Here is a 23,285-nt window from a genome sequence, read left to right on the forward strand (position 1 = left end):
AGAAGATAAATATTTGTCAAGGAAAAAAGCTTTCAAACACTTTTCTAAAAAATATTTATTTCTTATTCTGCCCAGACTTTCATTAAGGTTGAATAGTTTCATAGGCATACAATAGTTTCATAAGCATACAAACTAAATACAAAATAAATCCAATCAGATTCACCATATTTACTCTACAGCACACTTTCCAGCAAACTTCTTTCCACCTCTTTTTTCTTTCTTTCTCTCCCTCCTTCATCCCTGCCCTTCTTTCTGCTATAGAAAACTGCCAGTATTATTTACATTACAATGTCCTCTTCTACTTATTGAAATATACACAAGAATAATGCTGACATAAAAAAGTGAAATATATGGTCCGGGAGGCAACCTCGTGCCAGGTGTATGGGAGAAAGCACGAGGGAGTCACCACAGCGAAATGGTTCATTCCCTCTCCAAGCACCCAGAGAAGGGGAAATGCTTTGTTCACTCTGGACTGCCAAAGCCTCCTTAGGCGCCACTGAAAGGCTCCTCTGGCAGCCTAGAAAAGCCTAAGATAGCCAGGATTAAAGGAGGAATGGCAGGAAACTGGCCGGGCCTTCGTGCCGTTCTCAAATTTCCTGGTAAATTTTTCCGGGCTCAGGTTCTTAAGTAGAAAATGGTTCTTAAGAAGAGGCAAAAAAATCTTGAACACCCAGTTCTTATCTAGAAAGGTTCTTAAATAGAGGCATTCTTAGGTAGAGGTACCACTGTATATGTTAGTCCCAAGCTAGAGAACACAGAATGGTTTCTTTCCAACAGTGTGCTGAATTTCTAACATTAGGTTAGGGGAAATTAATGGAATAACCTCCAAAGCTGTCAAAATACATCAATCCTATTCATAATTCCACACCAAAACATAAAAGCCAATGTTTTGACAACCAGCTTTGTTAATAATTTAGCAGTATTCAAAAATAACCATGAAATAAATAAAAAATTTGCAGCCAGTATCAAATCAGTTTTTAACTTCTCTTGCAACCTTTGAAATATCTAAAGGTGCAATGACTTGGAATTAAGTGATTTTTCTTTTCTTGCAAGGAGGCTCACTTCAGATTCAGTGACCTGAGCCTGCTGAAAGAGAAACATATACCTAGTTGGGGAGTTGGCATGTCAACCAATTAGGAAGTGCTAAGAAATTTGCTTAGATCCCTTATCAGAAAGGGAAAGAAGGAACAGGGCGAGCACACAGAAAAAAACAAATATGCTTCCAACTTTTTTCTCATTCAGAAGTTGCAGTTTGTTTTGCCTTTCTGTTTATGTTCAGCCAGCATAGAGCTGAAAGAAATAACATGCTTTTGACGATTGTTAGAGCAATGAGAAGAATTCTCTTCAATGCCAGATAATCTCGGCTTTTCTTTGTGTGAACAAAAAGATGTACTTTTCTCCATGCACAGAATGGTTTGATTAGCCCTGGGGGAAATGACTCCATCCATGGTAACTAAGCAAAAAAGATTTCTCACAAAGCCCTTTAAAAAGTTCTGAAAAATGAAAAAAATGAAGCAACTGTTTACCAAGAACTATTAACAGAAACTGCAGGAATATAAATGCTCAATTTTCATAACCACGAGCTTAGGCAGCTTTCATACACCAGGTTGATTTGGATTTCACACATTGAAAAAGCTAAGAAGCATTTTTTCTACAAGTAATGCTACATTTATTTATTTTATTTTGATATATTAAACAAATTTATATGACTGTCCAAATCCCCACCTCCATCGTAGCAGCAATAGTTATATTTATTAAAGAAGTCATATATGGCAAAAAAAAGTTTTACATCCATTTGTGTGTGTGTGTGTGTGTGTGTGTGTGTGTGTGTGTGTGTGTGTGTGTATTTACCTGTAAATTATTACTTCTGAATCCAAGGTCTTCATATAAATTATATTACTATTTAGATCAGTGTTTCCCAACCTTGGCAAGTTGAAGATATTTGGACTTCAACTCTCAGAATTCCCCAGCCAGCGTTCACTGGCTGAGGAATTCTGGGAGTTGAAGTCCAAAAATCTTCAACTTGCCAAGGTTGGGAAACACTGATTTAGATAATGGTGCAGTAAAATAAGATAATAATATTGAACCTCAACTTTTTACTTTCATATAATAGTATAAACTAGCCATTTCTATAACAGGAAAAATAATCAGTAAACCCCACAATCAGTAAAACCCAAAATCAAAGATTCATTTTTTCCCATCACAAGCACAAAGTCCAGAACCAGTTTCCAAGTAGAAACTGGAAAAAAGTAAATGTGGGTGGTCCCCCCCCCCTTTTTTTTTTATCAAAGCATTCAATTTTGCCATTTGGAAGTCAACTCCTTTTCTTTCTTTTTCCTTTCTTTTCTACACTTTTCCTTTCCCCTTTCCCTCCCCTATTTTTCCTGTTATTTGTTTTTGTATTTTTATATTTTATATTATAAATCAATAAAAATGTTTGCATTAGGTAATGGTAAGAATTATCTAAATTCACATAGTAGTTTTGTCACTTAAACTAAGCAGATTTCATCTCTGAACACCTAAGGAAGTTTCTTGTAAACGCCATGTATCCTGAATAACTTAGAATAGGCTAAAATATAATTTAACTGAACAGAAAACACACTTCATCCATATGGAGAAAATTACTTTTATAGAGAAATATATCTCATTTCCAGAGCCGAACATCTTTAAGATTGGTAACATACCATCACACAATTAAGAATGCTCCCATATTTTGCATTAATGCAACCCTACTATTAGTTTACGATTTCTATGATCTATGTTAAAAATTAGGTATTGTAATTTTGGGTGACAACTGCAGTGAAGACATGAACACAAAACATAAATTTATATGTTTATGTATTAGGATTAGGGGCAGTCATTCATGGAACTCTCTTCTGTAAACGACATTCTTATCTGTATATGGATGTTCATTTTTCTGTTACTTTCTTTACAAATTATCTCTCAGCAGTGTTTCCAGATAAATTAAGGATTTTTTAAAAAGACTTGGAACCTTAAAAATAGCAATGTATTAAAAGCATGGGGAAAAACAACTTCACTTGGAACCAAAAAAGTAATAATGTTGGTGCCATGAAAATGTTTTACAAGAGATCGCTTTCTTGCTATTACTATTCTGTTAGCTAGTGAGATATGTAGAACACATCTTCTGAAAAGATTTGGAGAAAGTTGTAAAAACAAATTCTCAGGTAGTGGAGAAAGGTAGTATTATCTTCTAGTCTATAAGATATATTATAGCTTCAGTGGATGAATTTAACTCAACATTCCCACCATTACAGCAACCTGTGTTAAAACTAAGTCATATAATAATTTAATTTTTACAATAGTAATAGAACTTTTACATACTGCTTCATAGTACTTTTACAGCCCTCTCTAAGAAGTTTACAGAATTCGCATATTGCCTGCAAAAATCTGGGTCCTCCTTTTACCAATCTTGGAAGGATGGGTCAAGCTTGAGCCTGGTGAGATTTGATCTGCCAAACTGCTGGCAGCCAGTGATCAGCAGAATTAGCCTGCAGTACTGAACTCTAACCACTGCACCACCAAGGCTCATTTGGCAACACATATTATTTTCATTGTTATCTTCCATTTTTTAAAATAATGAAGTTTGTTCCAATATTTTCTAATATAGTTTCCTCTAGCAAAAAATTTCTGAGGTTAAATATGGGAATATAGAAAACTTTATACCTAATTATTTTGCTTTTGCTTTGTTATTGTCCATACCAAGACTTTTTAAAATCATTACCTTGTGCATCCCATTAAACTTATCTTAACCAGGTTAAACACACTGAACTCTTTCAACCACGTGCCATAAAGCCAACTCTAGTTTCTCCCCATCTTTATTATCAATCTTGTTGACATACATATTGGTACAAAAATTCTCACAAACTTGAGTGCTTTCAAAAGATGCTACCAAGATGTATTTTATGAGTCAGATGTAAAAAACACTTTATTACATGTGACTATTAACAGCATTTAATTTAAAATTTAATTAAATCTAATTTTATATTTATAATGACTGTATTAACTTATTGCAATATAGTTGTCAGTGCATTAATCAAAGGCCAACCCTGGCCCTCTGATTATAAAAAAAAAAGATTTACGTGGTTATGAAGAGCAAAATAAACAATTATTTTTCTAAAAGTATAGAAGCTAAAATTGAATATGGATACATTCTAACTACCAGTACTATATTCTATTATCTGGACCCTGTTCTAGTTGTGTTAAAACTGCAAATATGTGTTCAGTTTTTGACCTATCTTGATGCTAATTGAAAAGCTTAGCATGTAGGTCAACTCTAATAAAAGGAACTAATTTCAGTATGAATAAAATCATTAAAAACCAAGCAAAGCGTAATAGCAAATTGTAAACTGTTAACCAATATATTATTGTGTTTCTTTTCATCCTTGACTGAGGAAACAGGTCAAGTTTCTTATAAAAGCCAAATGGGGGAAGGGTTCTTCCACAAGGATAAGTGTCACAACACATATGCTTGCTTCCTGGGTCCCATCAACTGGCATCATTGGATGAAATGGCATTGTCTGACTCAGAGCACAGAACACCAAGGATCCCACAATTAATTGTAAATAGTAAAGTATAAATAATTAAAATAAAAAAATCTACAGGGGTGTCAAATTTGATTTCATTGAAGGTTGCATCAGGGTAGTGTTTGACTTTGGGAAGGGCAGGATAGGCATGGCCAGCGCAATGTCAACTCATGTCAGCAGGCACATGTGGTGGCCAAGTGCTAAGGGAGGACCTTGCTCCTTCATATAGAGATTACCATAATTAAACATTATCTCAGTCCAACTACACTCACTTCTACTTTTCATTATGATCTTAATGAGTTAAGAGGGGCACGGATGTAAAAAACATGTGATTAGTACACAAATATGAGGACTCTGACTACTTCTTCAGACAGACTTCAGACACAGACTCAAAATTTCTACAGACAGTACTTTAATCAATCCTGTAGGATCTGTAAAACCAGACCCATTTAGAGCACATCCAAGCAACCCTATTTGCTAGATCCGTGATGGCAAATCTATGGCACGTGTGCCAGAGGTGGCATGCAGAGGCCTTTCTGTGGGCACACACGCCATCACCAACTGATCAGCTGCTCTCTTCTGGGTTCTGGTGCTCTAGCGCATGTGTGCTCCAGTTTCGGCACTCTGTTCCAAAAAGGTTAACCATCACTGTGCTAGATGTTAGAATGCCACTCACAATAGACCTGCAAACGTTTTTTGGATTCTCCTTCCCCAAGAGCGGTGTTCACAACCTTTCCAGATTGGCAGACTTGCAGAGGTAGTGGCAGCAGCATCAGGGGCAGAAGGGATGGTTTTGTGCACAAGCACCATTTTTAAAAATGCAGCATCACATTTGTACTTGCCCACCACTTCCACAGCCAAATGGGCCTTGGACTGGAAGTTGGGGACCTCTGCACAAGAGAATCTAGGTCAACCTAAGCATACCACTGGCTATCTGCTGATGCAGTGATCAGAAAAATTACATTTTGCTACTATTAACACAACGTATTCCCTAATAAATGCTTTTATTTTATTTATTTATTTATTTTATTTATTGGATTTATATGCCGCTCCTCTCCGAGGACTCGGGGCGGCTGTATTTACCTGCATTCAGTCAGATTTGCTCATTATTTTCCACCAGGTGCACTCTAGGCACCTATTCTCTCACTCCATCACCAGAGTTGACCAAGATCAGTACTGGTAGTCCCCAACTTACAATCATTCATTTAGTAAGCATTCAACTTTACAACAGCACTCAAGAAAGTAATTTATTTTTCCACACTTGCATCTGTTGCAGCAAACCCTGGTTACCTGAGATAGACAAATAAGATCCCGCTTTCCTGTAGTAACCGTCACTAAAAATTTCCAAGTGTTTACAGAATTTCCAGATTATGAAGAGGGATAACATCACTTATCCACCTCATGTGTGGGCACAACACCAATACACTGCCACACCTAAAACGTGGCTGGGCTATGTCCAAAGGGGGACCTCTTTTCCATATCCAGCCATGCTTTAGTTATATACACCAGGGCAGCTCTCTCTTCCATTAACTCCTACATGAGATGAACTTTAATACAAACCAACCAGGCATTAAATAGCAAGACACAAGCTGGCCCGCTGGTGGTCTCATGACCAGATATTGGGTATTCGAATCCAGAAGGCTGGAACACAAATCAATTTAAGACACCAACACTGTCTTCCTGAGACAGTGCATCCCAATGATTTTCCTCTCTGATTTATCACTAGGATGTTACTACCCACACTTTCCTGCCCAAGTAAGCCAGCATCTTCCTAGCCAAGGCATCTCTCCCCCAGATACAGATGGCATATTTGCATAATAATTGGACAGACTAGTTTCACAGCCACTCCTGCAAAGCACTCAGCAGGAGTGGCTGCTCCTCTCATACAACTTGCCAGCCTTTGGTATTAAAAAAGCTATCAGTTTGATGCATTAATTATGGTAGTTATTTATTCATTCATTCATTTATTGCATTCTATATTTATTATTTTCATATATGACTCAAGGCAGAAAACATATCCAACACACCTTTCTCCTATTTTCCCCGCAACAAACCTGTGAGGCAAATTGGGCTGAGAGTGTGCCTGGGCCAAAGTCACCCACCTGACTTTCATGGCTGAGGCAGAACTAGAATTCACCATCTCCAACTTTCTAGCCTGCTATCTCAAGGACTAGATCAAACTACCTCTCTAAAGATGACCAATAAGACCTATTCAAGTTTAAATTCAGCACAAAAATTCATTTTGTACCACTTTAAGATAGTTACTATATCTTATCCACTGCGCATCACAGTATGCTTGTGGTATAAAATCAAAAAAGGTACAATGCCTTGTACAATCAAATATATACAGTGATCCCCCGTTTATTGCGTCCCCAACCATTGCGAACAGGGTACTTCGCGATTTTTGAGCAATTGCTACCATCTCGATCGTTGCGAAATGCTTTACATGGTACTTCGCGATTTTTGAGCAATTGCTACCATCTCGATCGTTGCGAAACGCTTTACATGGTACTTCGCGATTTTTCAAAAAAAAAAAAAGTTAAAAATACAGTACTTGCCCGGTTTTTCCCGCCCAAACTGACCAAACTGACGTGTGGCATTGCTGGTTGGCCGAAATCTCGGCCAATCAGCTTTGCCATTGCAATGGCAATGGTGATACAGCAAAATTTCAGCCAATCACCATTGTCATTGCTGATGGGCAGAAATCTCGGCCAATCAGTGATTTGCTTTGCTTTCCTTTGCAACTTGCAACTTGTGCAGCCGTTTCTGTCTTGGAACTTTGTGAGCTGTTGGTCGGAGCTGTTTCTTGCATTGGAGCTCTGTCTTGGATCTGTTTCTTCGATCTCTTGCTTGGAGCTCTGTCTTGGATCTGTTTCTTCGATCTCTTGCTTGGAGCTCTTTCTTGGATCTGTTTCTTCGATCTCTTGCTTGGAGCTCTTTCTTGGATCTGTTTCTTCGATCTCTTGCTTGGAGCTCTTTTGTGAAGACTTCGTGGAAGATGGCACCTAAACGTTCCATGCGGAGTGGAGCCGGAGATGCTAAAAAGAGCAGGAAGATGCTGACAATTAAGGAAAAGATTGAACTTTTGGACATGCTGAAAGCGGGACATTCTAATGTAGAGGTTGGTCGGCATTATGGGATCAACGAATCGACTGTGCGATACATTAGGAAAGAGGAGAAGAAGATAAGGCAAAGTTCTCTGATATCATTCAACAAGGGTGCAAAAAGAATAGTGACGCCTAGAAACAAAAGGCTTATGAAGATGGAAGCTGCTTTGTCTGTGTGGGTACAAGACTGCCGCAAAAAGAGCATTGCTTTGGATACCAACACTATAAGAACCAAAGCACAACAATTGTACAACCGTCTTGAAGACACAGAAGAAGGCGATGCAGATGAGGGAAACGCAGGTAAGGGCTGAGGTTTTTTATTCTGTCATTACATACTGTATTTAAGTGTTAAGTGTTAAGGGTGGAAGGATGGATGGAAGGAGGGAGGGATGGATGGATGGGGGGAGGGAGGGAGAGAAGGAGGGAGTGATGGAAGGATGGATGGAGGGAGGGAGGGATGTTAGGAGGGAGGGAGAGAAGGGAGGGAGAGAAGGAGGGAGTGATGGAAGGATGGAGGGAGGGAGGGAGGGAGGGATGTTAGGAGGGAGGGAGAGAAGGGAGGGAGAGAAGGAGGGAGTGATGGAAGGATGGATGGATGGAGGGAGGGAGGGATGTTAGGAGGGAGGGAGGGAGAGAAGGAGGGAGTGATGGAAGGAGGGAGGGAGGGAGGGAGGGATGTTAGGAGGGAGGGAGAGAAGGAGGGAGTGATGGAAGGATGGATGGATGGATGGAGGGAGGGATGTTAGGAGGGAGGGAGGGAGGGGAGGGATGGAAAGACTGTATGCTTTCATTCAAGTCACTTCTCTCTCCCTTTCCTGTCATTCTCTGTAGATGACTCTGAAGACCCCCAGCCATCAACATCTTCTGCTTCTTCAGCCCAAGCCACATTCACAGCAAGCAAAGGGTGGTTTGACAGATTTCAACGGCGCTATGGCCTGAAGAGTGTGTCATTGCATGGAGAAGCTGCCTCAGCAGATACAGGTGCAGCTGAAAACTTTGTCCGGCACACCTTTAGAGATCTAATTGCAGAAGGGGACTACCATCCAGAACAGGTGTTCAACATGGATGAAACAGGCCTGTTCTGGAAGAGGATGCCTTCACGGACTTTCTTGATGCAAGATGAAGCCAAAGCCCCTGGCTTTAAGGCCATGAAAGATAGAGTGACTTTGGTCATGTGTGGGAATGCAGCAGGCTTTTTGCTGAAGCCAGGGCTAATTTATAAGTCACAAAATCCAAGAGCCCTCAAGAACAGAAATAAGAATGCATTGCCAGTGTACTGGATGCATAATCCTAAAGCATGGATTACAAAACCCCTCACGCGGGACTGGTTTCATCACTGCTTCATCCCACAGGTGCAGGTTTATTTGGCTGCCAAAGGACTAGATTTCAAAGTGCTTCTCCTAATGGACAATGCCGGAGGCCATGATGATCTGGCAGATGAACATGATGGGGTGCAAGTCGAATTCTTGCCACCAAACACCACATCGCTTATCCAGCCGATGGATCAAGGTATTATCCGCGCATTTAAGGCACTGTACACGCGCAATTCTCTTGGAAGCATCGTGGCAGCAATGGATGCTGATGCAAACTTCACATTGAAGGCCTACTGGCGTCAGTACACAATTGCATCTTGTCTGACGAACATTCAGAGTGCCTTAGTGGATATGAAGTCGCAGACAATGAATGCCTGCTGGAAGAAATTGTGGCCAGAAGTGGTGCATGATCACAGGGGATTTGCTCCCGAAGAAATCCAAGATGCTGCAGTCCAGAAGTCTGTGAAGCTGGCACAGGCACTAGGTGGAGAAGGCTTCGTTGACATGACACCAGCGGAAGTCAATGGTTTGATAGATGAGCATGGCCTACCGCTGACAGACAAAGATCTGGAGGAGCTGACCAGGTCAGCGAGTGAAGAAGAGGAGGGAGTTGTAGAAGCTGAGGAAGAAGAAGATGTTGGCCTAACGCTAGAGCGGCTTGCAGAAATGAACAGAACTGCTGCACATCTGCAACGCATGGCGGAACTTTGGGATCCCAACATGACTCGCTCTATACACTTTAAGGCCTCCCTTGACAACACCATTGCACCATACAGAGCCTTGTTAGCCAAGCAAAAGAAAACGCGCCAACAACTGCCCATAACTATGTTTCTCACGAAAACCAAGAGGTCTGCCACAACATCACCTGCAGCGTCCATTGTAGACATGGTGATAGAAGAAGATCCCGATTTATCCTAGTTATGCTAACCCCCCCCCAAAAATGTAAAAAATAAATAAATATTTTTATTGTTTCTATCAGGATGACTAAGTGTATTCAATGTGTACAGGTTACAGGTACAGGTAGAGGTACAGTAAGGGGATGGGAAATGGTAATTTGTGGGTTGAAAGTGTTGGGACTGAGTGGCATAGAGAAGAATGAATGACTGAGTGAATGAAATTCAAACACAGGTGAGGGCTGGGGTTTTTTATTCTGTCATTGTTTAAGTGCTTTTTACTAAAGGAAGGAGGGAGGGATGGAAGGAGGACATGAGAGCCAAAAACCAGGTAAAAAATGGACTTTAAAATCAAAAGTGGCAGGTTTACTCACTGAGAGCTAGGAACTTGACCAGAAGAAACCCTGTTAAAAATGGGCTTTAAAATCAAAAGTGGCAGGTTTACTCACTGAGAGCTAGGAACTTGACCAGAAGAAACCCTGTTAAAAATGGGCTTTAAAATCAAAAGTGGCAGGTTTACTCACTGAGAGCTAGGAACTTGACCAGAAGAAACCCTGTTAAAAATGGACTTTAAAATCAAAAGTGGCAGGTTTACTCACTGAGAGCTAGGAACTTGACCAGAAGAAACCCTGTTAAAAATGGACTTTAAAATCAAAAGTGGCAGGTTTTACTCACTGAGAGCTAGGAACTTGACCAGAAGAAACCCTGTTAAAAATGGACTTTAAAATCAAAAGTGGCAGGTTTTACTCACTGAGAGCTAGGAACTTGACCAGAAGAAACCCTGTTAAAAATGGACTTTAAAATCAAAAGTGGCAGGTTTTACTCACTGAGAGCTAGGAACTTGACCAGAAGAAACCCTGTTAAAAATGGACTTTAAAATCAAAAGTGGCAGGTTTTACTCACTGAGAGCTAGGAACTTGACCAGAAGAAACCCTGTTAAAAATGGACTTTAAAATCAAAAGTGGCAGGTTTACTCACTGAGAGCTAGGAACTTGACCAGAAGAAACCCTGTTAAAAATGGACTTTAAAATCAAAAGTGGCAGGTTTACTCACTGAGAGCTAGGAACTTGAGAGCAGGAAAAAACCATGAAAAATAACCATTGCCAGCCTCCGAACTGCCGTCGCCCCACCGTCTGCGCACGCGCGGACTTAAAATAATTTTAAAAAAAGATCGCGCATGCGCAGACGGTGTTTTTACTTCCGCAGCGCTACTTCGCGAAATTTCGCTCATTGCGGAGGGTCCTGGAACGGAACCCTCGCAATAACCGGGGGATCACTGTATACAGTAATACCTCATGATACGAACTTAATTGGTGCAAGGAGGAGGTTCGTAAGACGAAAGGTTCGTAAGACGAAACATTGTTTCCCATAGGAAACAATGTAAAGTCAATTAATCCGTGCAACCAAAAAAACCCCCGCAAAAAAACGGCTTTTGGCGACTGCTGGGAAGCGGCGCGGCTGTTTTAAAAGGTGACAGCCGGCCTGGGGGGCTTCCCAGCACCCCCCCCCGAACCCGGGTTCGGCGTTCGGGGGGTGCTGGCAAGCCCCCCAGGCCGGCTGCCACCTTTTAAAACAGCCGCGCCGCTTCCCAGCTGTCTCCTGAAGCCGAACGCCAGCCGCGCCGCTTCCCAGCTGTCTCCTGAAGCCGAACGCCAAAGCCGAACTTCCGCGTTCGGCTTCGGGAGACAGCTGGGAAGCGGCGCGGCTGTTTTAAAAAGTCACAGCCGGCCTGGGGGGCTTCCCAGCACCCCCCCGAACCCCAAACCCAGGTTCGGGGGGGTGCTGGCAAGCCCCCCAGGCCGGCTGCGACCTTTTAAAACAGCCGCACCGCTTCCCAGCTGTCTCCTGAAGCCGAACGCTAAAGCCGAACTTCCGGGTTCGGATTCGCGAGACAGCTGGGAAGCGGCGCGGCTGTTTTAAAAGGTGACAGACGGGCTGGGGGGCTTCCCAGCAACCTCCCGAACCGAACCCGGGGTTCAGAAAAATTTTGCCTCTTCTTACGAACTTTGTTTGAGTTACGAACCGGCATTCGGGAGACTTCTGGGAAGCCCCGCCGCCCGGCTGTCACCTTTTAAAACAGCCGCGCGGCTTCCCAGCAGCCTCCGAACGCCGGTTCGTAACTCGAAAAAAGTTCGTAAGAAGAGGCAAAAATTTTCTGAACCCCAGGTTCGTATCACAAGTTGTTCGTAAGACGAGGGGTTCGTATCTTGAGGTACCACTGTATATGTAGATAAATTATTCTTGATAAATCCATGCTAAACTAAAAAATTGCAATTTTTTCAATTTATAGATAGATTAGCCTGAAAAATCCATTTTTTTATACATTGAAAAAATTACACAGTCGGGGGGCGGGCTTTTCTGAGCAAAAATAAACAAATAAGAATTAATTTTTTTTCCACTTGTTTTCATTTCATTGTGTTCAGAAACGTTCAAAATAGTATACTAGCGAAAAAAGTATTCAAAAAAACAATTCCAGTAGCTAAAACCAACCTTTTTTTACTCCGGGTCTAGAAGGACCTGGAGGAGTACAAGTGTATAGTAAATGCGAGGAGAACATCGGGGTTAAGCATACTTACCAATACCATCATTCAAATTCTAATTTCCCTTATTATTACTTCTCCGTACTGAAGGAGTGGGTCCAGCAGTCACATGGGTTGCTCCTGTCCAATCCGTTGGAACTGAGCCTAGTATTAAAAAAGAGTGCCGGATCCGCCCCTTCCCCAGAATTCGCTCAGTTCGCATATCCTGCGGTTGTATTGTGATAGCTCGTTCAACATTCTAACACCTTCCCTTCGATCTTTTCCTTCAAAAAGTAGTAAGATTTATTGTCTTTAATTATTTACTTGCACTAATTGCGCCAGCCGTTTAAAAGAAAAAAAGAAAAAAAGCGGCTAGGCTTTTTTCCTTGGGAGAAGTTGCGGTTTCGTTTTCCCCCGGCGGTTTTGCCGGTTACGATTCCTGCGGCCGCTTGTGGATTCTTCTAATCCTTTGGCCTGGAGGTCCTGGTGCAAGTATTTACCTATTGAATTATTGATTATTTATTGTATACAAAAATATTTAAGGGCTTAAGAAATACCTCCTGCGGAGTGAGACGCCTTCTAGTCTCCTGGACTTAGTCGATCCCTTCCCCTTTAAGAAATTTTACGCAGCGATCTTTTTCGGCGCGAAGGCCTTCGCGCCCTTTTTAAATCTAGGCCTCTCGTGTTGGCCCCCTGCCAGCCGTGTAGGCCTCAGTCCACCGCGTGGATCCCGGAGCGGGCCTTGGGGGTCCCAGGCTAAATTCTCCACCGGCTAAGCCTCCAACCAGAGTGCCTTGGTTTACTTAATTATAAAGTTTAGGGAGGCTGGCCCCGCTGGGTTTGGGGGCACGAACTCTGGGTTTGCCCAGATTGTCCTCAAGTTTCAGCAGCTTCGAGGCCTCGAAGCAGGATCCATTCCTCTTGGGAAGTCCTTGAAATTCTTCTCCTTATTATTCAGTTATTGGCTCAGCCTTGTCTTCTGTTAATTGTCAGACTATGGCTTCTTTTCCCAAGAGAGGCACTACCAAAGGTCCCAAAGAGGTTAGGCCTACTGGTAATTCTACTGAAGTCCCCCAGGCCTCTTCCTCCTCCTTCTCAGGCACCCATTCCTTAGCCAAGCCCACCAGGGCTGAGAAGAGAAGGGACCCAGCCCTACAAAAAATACATGACAAACCAGCCAAACTTTTAAGGTGCAGGCCCAAGTGCATATCAATCCAACCCCCCCGGAGGCCTCTAACCTGCCTCTTTCTGGGGTTCCTGTGCTATCCCTGGATGAGCCAAACCTAAATCCACCCCAACCTAACCTATGGGGTTTAGGTCCAGAGGAGCCAGATATTACCGAGGATTCCTCCCAGCCAGAACCTGCTCAGGCCCTCAGGGATCCTCCGGCTTTTCCGGCTGATATTTCTTCCTTGCCACCGGAGTTTCAGTCTATCTTGACTATTCTGACTAACACCATTGACGCTAAACTCTCATCTTTCAATGTGCCTTCTCTGTCTCATCCCTCTCCACGCTCCTCCCGTCCCGTGAGTTCTTCTCCTTCCTACAGAGCCCCAGCCATGGAGGTCTCTGACTCCTCTCAGGAAGAGGATGAGGACGTGGATGCAGAAGAGGATGATGACCCATTTCAGCGTCTGTCGGAAGATGAGGAATCTCAGATTAAGATTCCAGCCCCAGCTGCTATCTTTCCTTCGCAGCTTTTCAAATCTCTCCTGCTTAAAGCTAGAGTATCCACGGGGCTAGCCGGGCAAGAAAAACAGGCTACTTCTTCCTCAGATCCTCCGGAGGATAATCTTCCTTTTTTTCATGAAAGAACAGGAAGACAATGAGGTAATTCCTATGCCCAAGTTGTTTAAGGATGCCTTGCTTAAACAGTGGGACCACCCAACTGCTGGCTTACTCCCACTCCCAAGGACTAGAAGCTCTACAAGCTCTCCTCCGTCTATGAGGAACTCCTAACATGTCCCAAGCCAGATGAACCAGTGAAGACTCTCCACTCGACTGCCGCCATGCCTGGCGAAGCAGAGGAGGTCCTCCGGCCAGAGGACAAACGACTTGAGCAATGCTCAAAAGGAGTCTTCTTGCAGACTCATGGGCCTTTAAGAGTGCTGCAGCGGCATCCTTCTTTTCCAGAGCTATGCTCTTGTGGCTTCGTCAGCTCCAACCACACCTGCCTCCAGATGACTTACGGGGCCAACAGGATTTCAACAAAATCTTCGCAGCTGCCCAATATGTAGCAGATGCTACCCTCCAATCTTCCAGATTTGCAGCCAGGTCAGTAGCAGCCTCCACAACGGCCAGAAGACTTCTATGGCTCCGCCCTTGGCAGGCGGGAGTAAGACAGAAGTGGCAGTTAGCCATGGGTCCGCTGAAACGTGACCTCCTCTTCGGAGACCTTCTGGACCCTCTCCTTACAGAGACCACAGACAAGAAAAAGGTCTTGGGACCTACCACCTAGAAGGTCCCTGAACCGTAGCCCTTTCGGCGCACAGGGCGTCTACAGGATCAGGGCTTCGCATTTCAAAGGAGTCCAGGTCAGTTTTCCCCTCGGTTTCGATCCCAATCTAGAACCACCAGGGGCAGAGGTTCCCGTTATCAGAGAGGATCCTCTTCTACCAGGGCTTCCAAAAGAGCCAGATGGTAAGTTTTCCTCCTTTCCCATAGGCGGTCGCCTAGCCTGGTTCTCTTCCGCCTGGCACCGTTCTTGTAAGGACCCCTGGGTCATTGACACTGTGGAAAGGAGCCTAAGGTTAGAGTTCATTTCACCTCCCCCTAACCGTTTTATTTCGTGTCCTTCTCCCAGTTCCCCTCCATCTCGTATCCGAATGGAGGAGGCTATTTCTCATTTGTTGACTATTAGAGCTTTTCAACCGGTCCCCTCTCTCCAGAGAGGTTTAGGCTTTCTCCCATCCTCTTCATGGTCCCTAAGACCTCTGGAGGCTGGAGAGCCATCTTAGATCTAAAAAAATTGAACCGGTTCATAAAATATAGGATTTCAAAATGCATTCCTTATCTTCCATTTTTAGCAGCTCTACATCGGGGAGACTTTATGGTGTCTCTGGATCTCACGGAGGCCTTCCTCCATATCCCCATTGTCAAGGTCCATAGGAAATTTCTGCGCTTTGCCTTTCAAGGCAGGCATTTTCAGTGTAAGGCCATGCCATTTGGGCTCTACTCAGCTCCCAGAGTCTTCACTAAACTCTTGGGATCCTTGGCGGCTCATATCCGGGCTTCTCCCTTTCATATTTTATGTTATTTAGATGACATTTTAATTCATGGAAATTCCAGAACTGGGTGGCGGCAGACCTCTCTTTTACCATGTCGGTTCTACAGAATCATGGTTTCTCCATAAATCTTAAAAGGAGCCACCTTGATCCATCCACTTCCATTCTGCATCTGGGAACTATCATTAATTCTGAGTTATCCCAGGTTTTCCTCTCCACTGAGAGAAAACGCAGCCTTTTGGATCTCATTGCTCGCATCCTGCCCCAGCAATCTACCTCCATTGCCACCCTATCTTCCCTTTGGGTAAAATGGTGTCATCTATTGGTATTGTCCCCTGGGCCTGTCTTCACGCCAGGGAACTACAGTGGCTTCTATTACCTCCCAGAGATCGGGCCACAGCAACTCGAATCGTCGCCATTCCACCGACGGTTCGCAGATCCCTCAAGTGGTGGACTTCTCCAGCCCTAGACAAGGGATCTCCCTTCCAGTGCCCCGACCAGTTGTAGTCACCACAGATGCCAGCCTCTCGGGCTGGGGAGCCCACGCCCAGGGTCTTTTAGCTCAGGGCACATGGGCACTGGAGGAGGCTTCCAGGCCCATCAATTGATTAGAATTAAGAGCCGTGTCTCTAGCTCTAAAACAATTCCAATCTCACATCTCCAACCAGCATGTGCTGATTTTCACCGACAATATAGCCACCAAAAGCCATATTTGCAGACAGGGAGGCACAAGAGCCTAGGCCCTCAGGAGGGAGGCCCTGAAGTTAGGCCTTTGGGCAGAGAAGAATCTCCAGTCGCTTCTAGCCGACCACATCTCGGGGAGCCTCAACGTCCAAGCGGACTGGCTCTCGCGAGCGACCATAGATCCAGGCGAGTGAAATCTCCATCAGTCACTGTTCCACCAAGTCTGCCTCAGGTTCGGCCATTCAGTGTTGGATCTATTGGCGACCAAAGCCAATGCCCAGCTCCCTCACTTCATCTCCAGGTTCCCGTCTCCGGGAGCAGAGGCAATCACTGCCCTCAGGAGTCCTTGGCCTCCAGGTCTATTGTATGCCTTTCCTCCAATTCCAATTCTGCCAGACGTGATCAACAAAATCCTCCTGGAGAAGGCCCGAGTAATTCTGATTGCCCCTCACTGGCCTCGCAGGCCCTGGTTCGCGGACCTCCAACAATGTCCGTCCAGGACCCCTGGCGACTCCCCGTTTTCGGAGGATATGTCGCGACAGGGGGCCTCCTTCCATCCAGACCCAGAGTGGTTTCACCTCACCGCCTGGTTATTATCCGGAGGGACTTAGACCTGCGAGGGTATGACCCGGACACAGTGGAAATCATCCTGAAGTCTAGAAGAGGGTCTACCAACCGGATCTACGACCATACTTGGTCCAAATTCCATCAGTGGTGCTTGCAGAAGGGCTTATCTCCCCTGTGTCTTCCCACCCACAGGATAATCACCTTCCTCATGAAAGGCTCCCACCAAGGCCTCTCTACCAGCACCATCCGCCGACACCTGGCCGCCATCTCTTCCGTCTTGGCGGGGCCTCGCAGGCAGCCCCTCCGCTCCCTTCCAGAAATCCAAGAATTTCTAAGAGGAGTGGCCAACTTCAGGCCTTCTAAGATTCACAGATATCTCACCTGGGACTTGCCACGGGTTCTCCACTCTCTTACTCAGGCACCTTACGAACCCCTGAACTCTGCGTCCCTCAGGTACCTATCCTTCAAGGTAGCATTCCTGGTGGCGATTACATCCGCCCGACGCATATCTGAGTTGGCAGCCCTTTCTATCAGACAGGACCTTTGTCAGTTTCACCAGGACAAGGTGGTTCTGCGACTGGACCCCACCTTTCTACCAAAGGTCAGTTCCATGTCCCACAGATCTCAGGATATCATATTACCTTCCTTCTGCCTCCAACGAGAGCATCCCCTGGCAACTAGATGGCACACTCTGGATCTCACTAGAGCGCTAAAGGTTTATATCCAACGCACAAGATCCATCCGGAGGTCTGAAGCACTCTTCATAGCCTACCATCCCAGATCCTTGGGATCCAGAGTGTCTTCTACAGTAATAGGTCGTTGGATCAGAGGGACCATCTCTAAGGCCTACGAGACAGCTTCCCTTTCCATTCCAAGGAATATTACAGCGCATTCCACCAGAAGTGCTGCCACATCTGCCGCTTGGGCGACTCAGGCTCCGTTGGAAGAAGTCTGCAAAGCAGCCACTTGGGCCTCGCCAAATTCCTTCATCAACGATTCGTACGCATCAGCGGACGCTGCCTTCGGCAGAAGAGTACTCCAATCCGTTATCTCTCACGATAGCTATGTACTCCCACCCTAGGGACCTATCTCTTGGGTATGTCCCATGTGACTGCTGGACCCACTCCTTCAGTACGGAGAATAGGCGTTGATTGCTTACCTGAACGCCTCTTCTCGTACAGTGAGTGGGTACAGCAGTCACTTCCCTCCCTTTGTGTGGTCTTCTTTACCTTCTATTCTATTTTCTTATAACACATGAGAGTTGAACATTAAAGAGCTTCACTACTGAGCCTAGTCTATGGATTCGCGAATTCTGGGGAAGGGGCGGATCCGGCACTCTTTTTTAATACTAGGCTCAGTTCCAACGGATTGGACAGGAGCAACCCATGTGACTGCTGTACCCACTCACCGTACGAGAAGAGGCGTTCAGGTAAGCAATCAACGCCTATTCTCATTATATAAGAATGCAACTAGTTTCACATTCAGTTCTAGCAGGTGGCCTGCCTGCAGCCTCAATCAGGAAGGAAGCCAAAAATCAGTTGCTTGTGCTAATCAGGCTCTGCACTGTTTGCTGCAAGGAGGTAAATTGCTGGGAGGCAGAAGCCAAAGGGTGGCTGGGTGGGGCTAGATTCGATGTATAAAATGCACCCAAGTTTTCGCCCTCTTTTGGGGGATAAAAGGTGCATCTTATACTCAGTATATGATACATCCTGCCATACATCCTAAACATTTAGAAAGAAGTGCAATGCAGCTTCTGATATCTGCAAGTGGGCATTGCATACCATCCAGAGGCTACAATACAAGGCAAATCATTCAGTGCAAAGATTTCTTGAAGATGGAAGATACTGATAATGTAATCTACCGGATCCCTTGCATGGATTGCCCATCATTATGTAGGAAGACAAGGAAGAAGCTAATCTCCAGATAGCAAGACTACAAGGGAGCAGTAAGACAAGAAGTCCCAAACTCATTGGTAGCCTCTCATTGCAATGAATAAGGACATACATTCAATTTCACAGCTGCTAAAATTGTTGGCCATGCAGGTAAAAAGACAGCCAGAGAAATAATTGAAACCTGAGAAACAGACCCCTTGCCAGTCAACAGGAGTAATTTACTAACAACGTATCATGTATTTAGGAGCCTGATGACTTGAAAGCATAAAGAAAAAACAGCCAATCAACACAGACTTGCAGCACCACATAAATATGATGCAAACCCAAAGCACATATTCTGGTAGTCAGAAGTTCCCCTGAAGATAGGCTCAAGAACAAGTGTGAAAGCTCAGAAAACTAAACCTCCAGTCCCAGTGATTGACCCAGGTTGGATCGTGCAATAACTGCCCAGATGTTGACTAGAGCAACCTAATTGTTTTTTTTTTTTACAGTTAACAACTACCAGCATCAAAGTAATATTTACTTATTGGTATTGTTTATCAGTTTAAAGCTGTGTTTGCTTATATACAAAATAACCCTACAAGTGGCAAATACATTTAATCAGACTTCCTCCATCCATTTCCTAAATTGGAGGATTTATTAATCCTAAAACTAACTACTTGAAAACTATCTAGGGCAATGATAGTGAACCTGTTTTTTCTCGGATGCCGAAAAAGTGTGGGCACATGCTATCACGCATGCGCGAGTTCCCACATCCATAATTCAATGCCTAGGTAGGGCAAAAACAGCTTCCCCCATCCCCTAGAGGCCCTCTGGAGGCCGGAAATGGGCTGTTTCCCAACTTCTGGTGGGCCCAGTAGGCTTGTTTCAGCCTCCCGAAGGCTCCAAAGGCTTCCCTGGAGCCGGGGGAAGGTTAAAGCGCCACCTCCAAGGCTCTCTGGAAGCTAAAAACGCCCTCCCAGAGCCTCTGTGTGAGCCAAAAATCAGCTGACTAGCACACACATGCATGTTGGAGCTGATCTAGGGCAACTGTTTGTGTGCTGGCAGATATGGCTCCGCATGCCACTGTGGCATCAATGCCATAGGTTCACCATCACTGATCTAGGGACTATATTTTTATGTTTTTCAGATCATAATTTTAAAAAATCATTTTGGGCAATTGTGATAAAAAACACAAGTTACAAAAACTGTGTTTCATGCAGTTGGAACATCAGGGAACCATTTTTCCTCTTCATTAATTTAGAATGCCCATGCTGTTGAATAGTCTCATAAATGCAGATTGTCACTCAAAAGTACAAAAAACTCCATCTGTTAAAAATCAGTTTATTCTTACTGCTGTTAAAAAAAATAAAATAATCTTTTTATGTCTAATTAGCCCTTCTCAATCCAACCCCCGCTCCTAGATATACAAAGCCTCCTTTAAAAGTGGCTATATTGCCTACAGGCCAACCTCAATAGAGATGTAAGTCACCTGACTTACAACAAAGTAGTAACAATCCACTTTGGAACAAGCAGCTCAAGTTAAAATCCTTACTAAGCAATTAAGCTTAGCATATAAAACAGAAAGGATTTGGTCTGGAAAATGTGTACATAAAGAATATTTTTAATGGCATTAAAAGTTACTGTGTTTGCAACCAACAGGAATTACAACTCATTTCTACTATTTTTCTACTCTTAATTGCAACAGCATATATATCTGAAAAACTAGTATTCTCATATGTTCTGCTGTTCTCTCTTACTCTTAATGTCTTGCTTTAGCAACCATAAAACTTTATAAACATGAATGCTAACAGAACTAAAAAAACCTCTTGTAAGATTTTTTAATACATTTTTATACATTTTTGTTTACATTTGCTGAAAGACATACAGGTAGTCCTCATTTATCAAACACTCACTCCGTAACCATTCAAATCTACAATAGCGCTGAACAAACAATAGTTACAACTATTTCTTGTATTGTCATTGCATGTAGTCATGAATACAATTTGCAACCTTCCCAGCTGGCTTCCCACAAGCAAAGTCAATGGGGAAGCTGGCAGAAAGTTGCAAATCACAATCATATGATTTTTCAATTTATGACTGCATTGCTTAATGCCAGTTTTGATCCCAATTAACATTATTAAGCAAAGACCAATTATTAGATAGCATGCCATAATTTTTACATACAAAAGTGTCGGCTCTAGAGCAATGAAAAATAGAACTTGGAAATACTACCACAATTTGTCATAATGTTATGATAAATATTATTTCCTCTGAATGCCCCACTAAGAATTTCTGAGGGTTTTTAAAAAAATAATAATAATATGAAGCTTCAAATTTTGAGATGCATTTTCAAATGTGCATCAAATGTAAAATGACATACATATCTCTTTGGATTATGGTCCCAAATATACTTGGTTAATTTATTAAGTTGCACATAAAACTAAATGCATGTCATTTTCTTCTAATTAAACGTAAGGTCACTTAGTCTTCAATCTCAAAAAAGTCTCCAAAAGCATGGATATACCTTTCTGCAAAACCCAGCAATTACTTTTTTTCTAGATTGCACAGCTATCCATTGAAACTTTCATGACTCTGGGAAAAGACACAGCTGCTTTAAATGTTACAGAGCATTACATGAATACTCTGAAATGCTTACTTGGAATCAAATCCAAAGCACTCACTGCATAGTCATTTAAAATATTATGAATACATGTCCTTCCTTCTAACCTTGTGAAAAATCCTTTCCCAACCCAAAGATCCATAAATTAAGATTGTCTATTTGCCAGTAACATAAATATAGGGAAAGGTTTGATTTGAGCAATACAGATACATGAAAACAGCAAATTGTAAAAAGTAAATTCCAACTTAAATTCCATTTATCTATTAATGTAAAAATGTTATATACTCACTAAATAAAGTTATTTGCTAGATACATTTAATATGATTTAAGCCTTTAAAGTAATTAAACTGGCAACTATAAGAAATTATTTAAAACTATTGTTTAGGTAGCCCAAAGTATGTTTTATTTATTAAGTATATGTAATCTGAGAAATAGGAAAAACCATATAAGCTGCAATAAATGGTACTTACTTCTGAATTAGATTGCTTTGTCCATCTTATATGAGGTAGCACTGGATTCTGTTAAAAATAAACCTGCGACATTTAAAAATATTGAAGCATTAAATAATTATGTGTACTCTCTGTCCTAATTAAATGTGTAGCTTTTTATTAAATAGAAATACAAAACAAATACAAATTTATCAATCACTATTAATCAGTTCTCAAAAATATCAAATCATTCTACAGATGTTCTGAAAACCCAGTTAAAATTCTATTTCTAATTAGAACCAATTCTAAATCTATTTTGTATAACAAGATTCCACACCTTGCCTTCCTTTGCAACACCAATTATTAACCTTACTGCCAGATTCTAAAAACTATCACTAATATAATCCAGATAGGGAAGAGACTATGAAATACCAACATTATGGAGGTAACCAAATTTCCGCATTTTAGTTCAGCAATGCTATCTAAAATAGGTAGCAGAAAGAAGTTTTAATAGCAAATATTTGTTGAGTAAAATCTTACAACTCACATAAACATGCTAGAAAATACTGTAATGTAATGTAACAAATATTAAATAATCTGTAAACAAGAAGGTGGTTCTTTTCTATGTGTTTACAGTTGTTCAGCAACTATGTCGAATCAAATAAATAAATGTCCTGAACATGTATTTCAGACATACATACATATACATACATACATATATACACATATATATATATATATACATATATATATATATATATATATATATATATATATATATGTGTGTGTCATGAACATCTTCTCAAGATTCCAGATCTCCAGAAGCTTTTCTACAGTTCAGACATTCATCTAGATTGGTGTAGAAAAGGCTAGTGGATCAAGTGCAATAGCAAAAGCTGTTATAGCAACGTAGAAATTCATAACAATTGCTTCAATTTTTCTGATTAATAAAAATAGTTTCTATGCTATTATTACTATTATTATTATTATTATTATTATTATTATTATTTTTCAATGACAGCCTTAGCACACCCAAAGTTTAGGAATATAGCTTCCTTAACAACCACATTTAATTGATTTTTTTTTTAAGTTGCACTCTTTCAAACATCCGGTTTAGGTGTCAATAACTTGCTTTATTAAACCTGTTTCTCAGGTTAGACATTATGGGATATTTAATATGTTTTAATATGCCACAATATAAATGCATGTGTAAGGAAAAGTTGGGCACACAAAGAAAAAGTGTTTCCTATTTGAAAAAAGTTGGCAAGGAACAGGATCAGAACATGTGAGTATGAACACCTTGTTTCTGAACACCAACATTTAAATTTAAAATATAAGAAATTCAACTTGAATTTAATGTGATTTCAAACATCCATACATTAATCAAGCTACATTTTTAAACATTCAATTTAATATCAAATATTTCTATTTGCTCAAGAAAGATAAGTTGTTGTAATAGCACAAGCAAGCAACTTCAGTGCTCTTAAAAGTCTACAAAGATAGTATTTGGAT

The 23,285-nt window shown here is 42.2% G+C and overlaps 2 protein-coding genes across 6 annotated transcripts in view; one reads left to right on the forward strand and one right to left on the reverse strand.

Moving 5' to 3' along the window:
* The window catches only part of GPBP1 (GC-rich promoter binding protein 1), a 46,002-nt gene that overhangs the window by 19,764 nt on the left and 2,953 nt on the right, over positions 1–23,285 (reverse strand). For 3 of the 5 annotated variants that reach the window (XM_070743309.1, XM_070743312.1, XM_070743310.1), the window contains exon 3: positions 21,816–21,878. Coding sequence is in view for 1 of the 5 variants with exons in the window: in XM_070743308.1 (XP_070599409.1) it covers positions 21,816–21,863 (48 nt within the window). In the remaining 4 variants the exon portion in view is untranslated. The remainder of the gene's footprint in view (positions 1–21,815; positions 21,879–23,285) is intronic. The other 2 variants (XM_070743311.1, XM_070743308.1) reach the window with 1 other exon arrangement.
* On the forward strand, positions 7,484–20,533 carry LOC139163260 (tigger transposable element-derived protein 1-like). Its single transcript, XM_070744213.1, has 3 exons — positions 7,484–7,951; positions 8,483–8,827; positions 20,502–20,533. Exons 1-3 carry the CDS (start codon positions 7,543–7,545, stop codon positions 20,531–20,533), a joined length of 786 nt encoding a protein of 261 aa, XP_070600314.1. The 5' UTR covers positions 7,484–7,542.

This window comes from Erythrolamprus reginae, chromosome 2 (genome assembly GCF_031021105.1).
Source record: "Erythrolamprus reginae isolate rEryReg1 chromosome 2, rEryReg1.hap1, whole genome shotgun sequence".
NCBI classification, from domain to species: domain Eukaryota; kingdom Metazoa; phylum Chordata; class Lepidosauria; order Squamata; family Dipsadidae; genus Erythrolamprus; species Erythrolamprus reginae.

Excerpts from the sequence above, each read along its gene's own strand:
- LOC139163260 (XM_070744213.1), top strand. The coding sequence starts at position 7,543 with ATGGCACCTAAACGTTCCATGCGGAGTGGAGCCGGAGATGCTAAAAAG. Across the intron at positions 7,952-8,482 it reads TGCAGATGAGGGAAACGCAG|ATGACTCTGAAGACCCCCAG; the intron begins GTAAGGGCTGAG and ends CATTCTCTGTAG. Across the intron at positions 8,828-20,501 it reads TAGAGTGACTTTGGTCATGT|CAACCATAAAACTTTATAAA; the intron begins GTGGGAATGCAG and ends GTCTTGCTTTAG.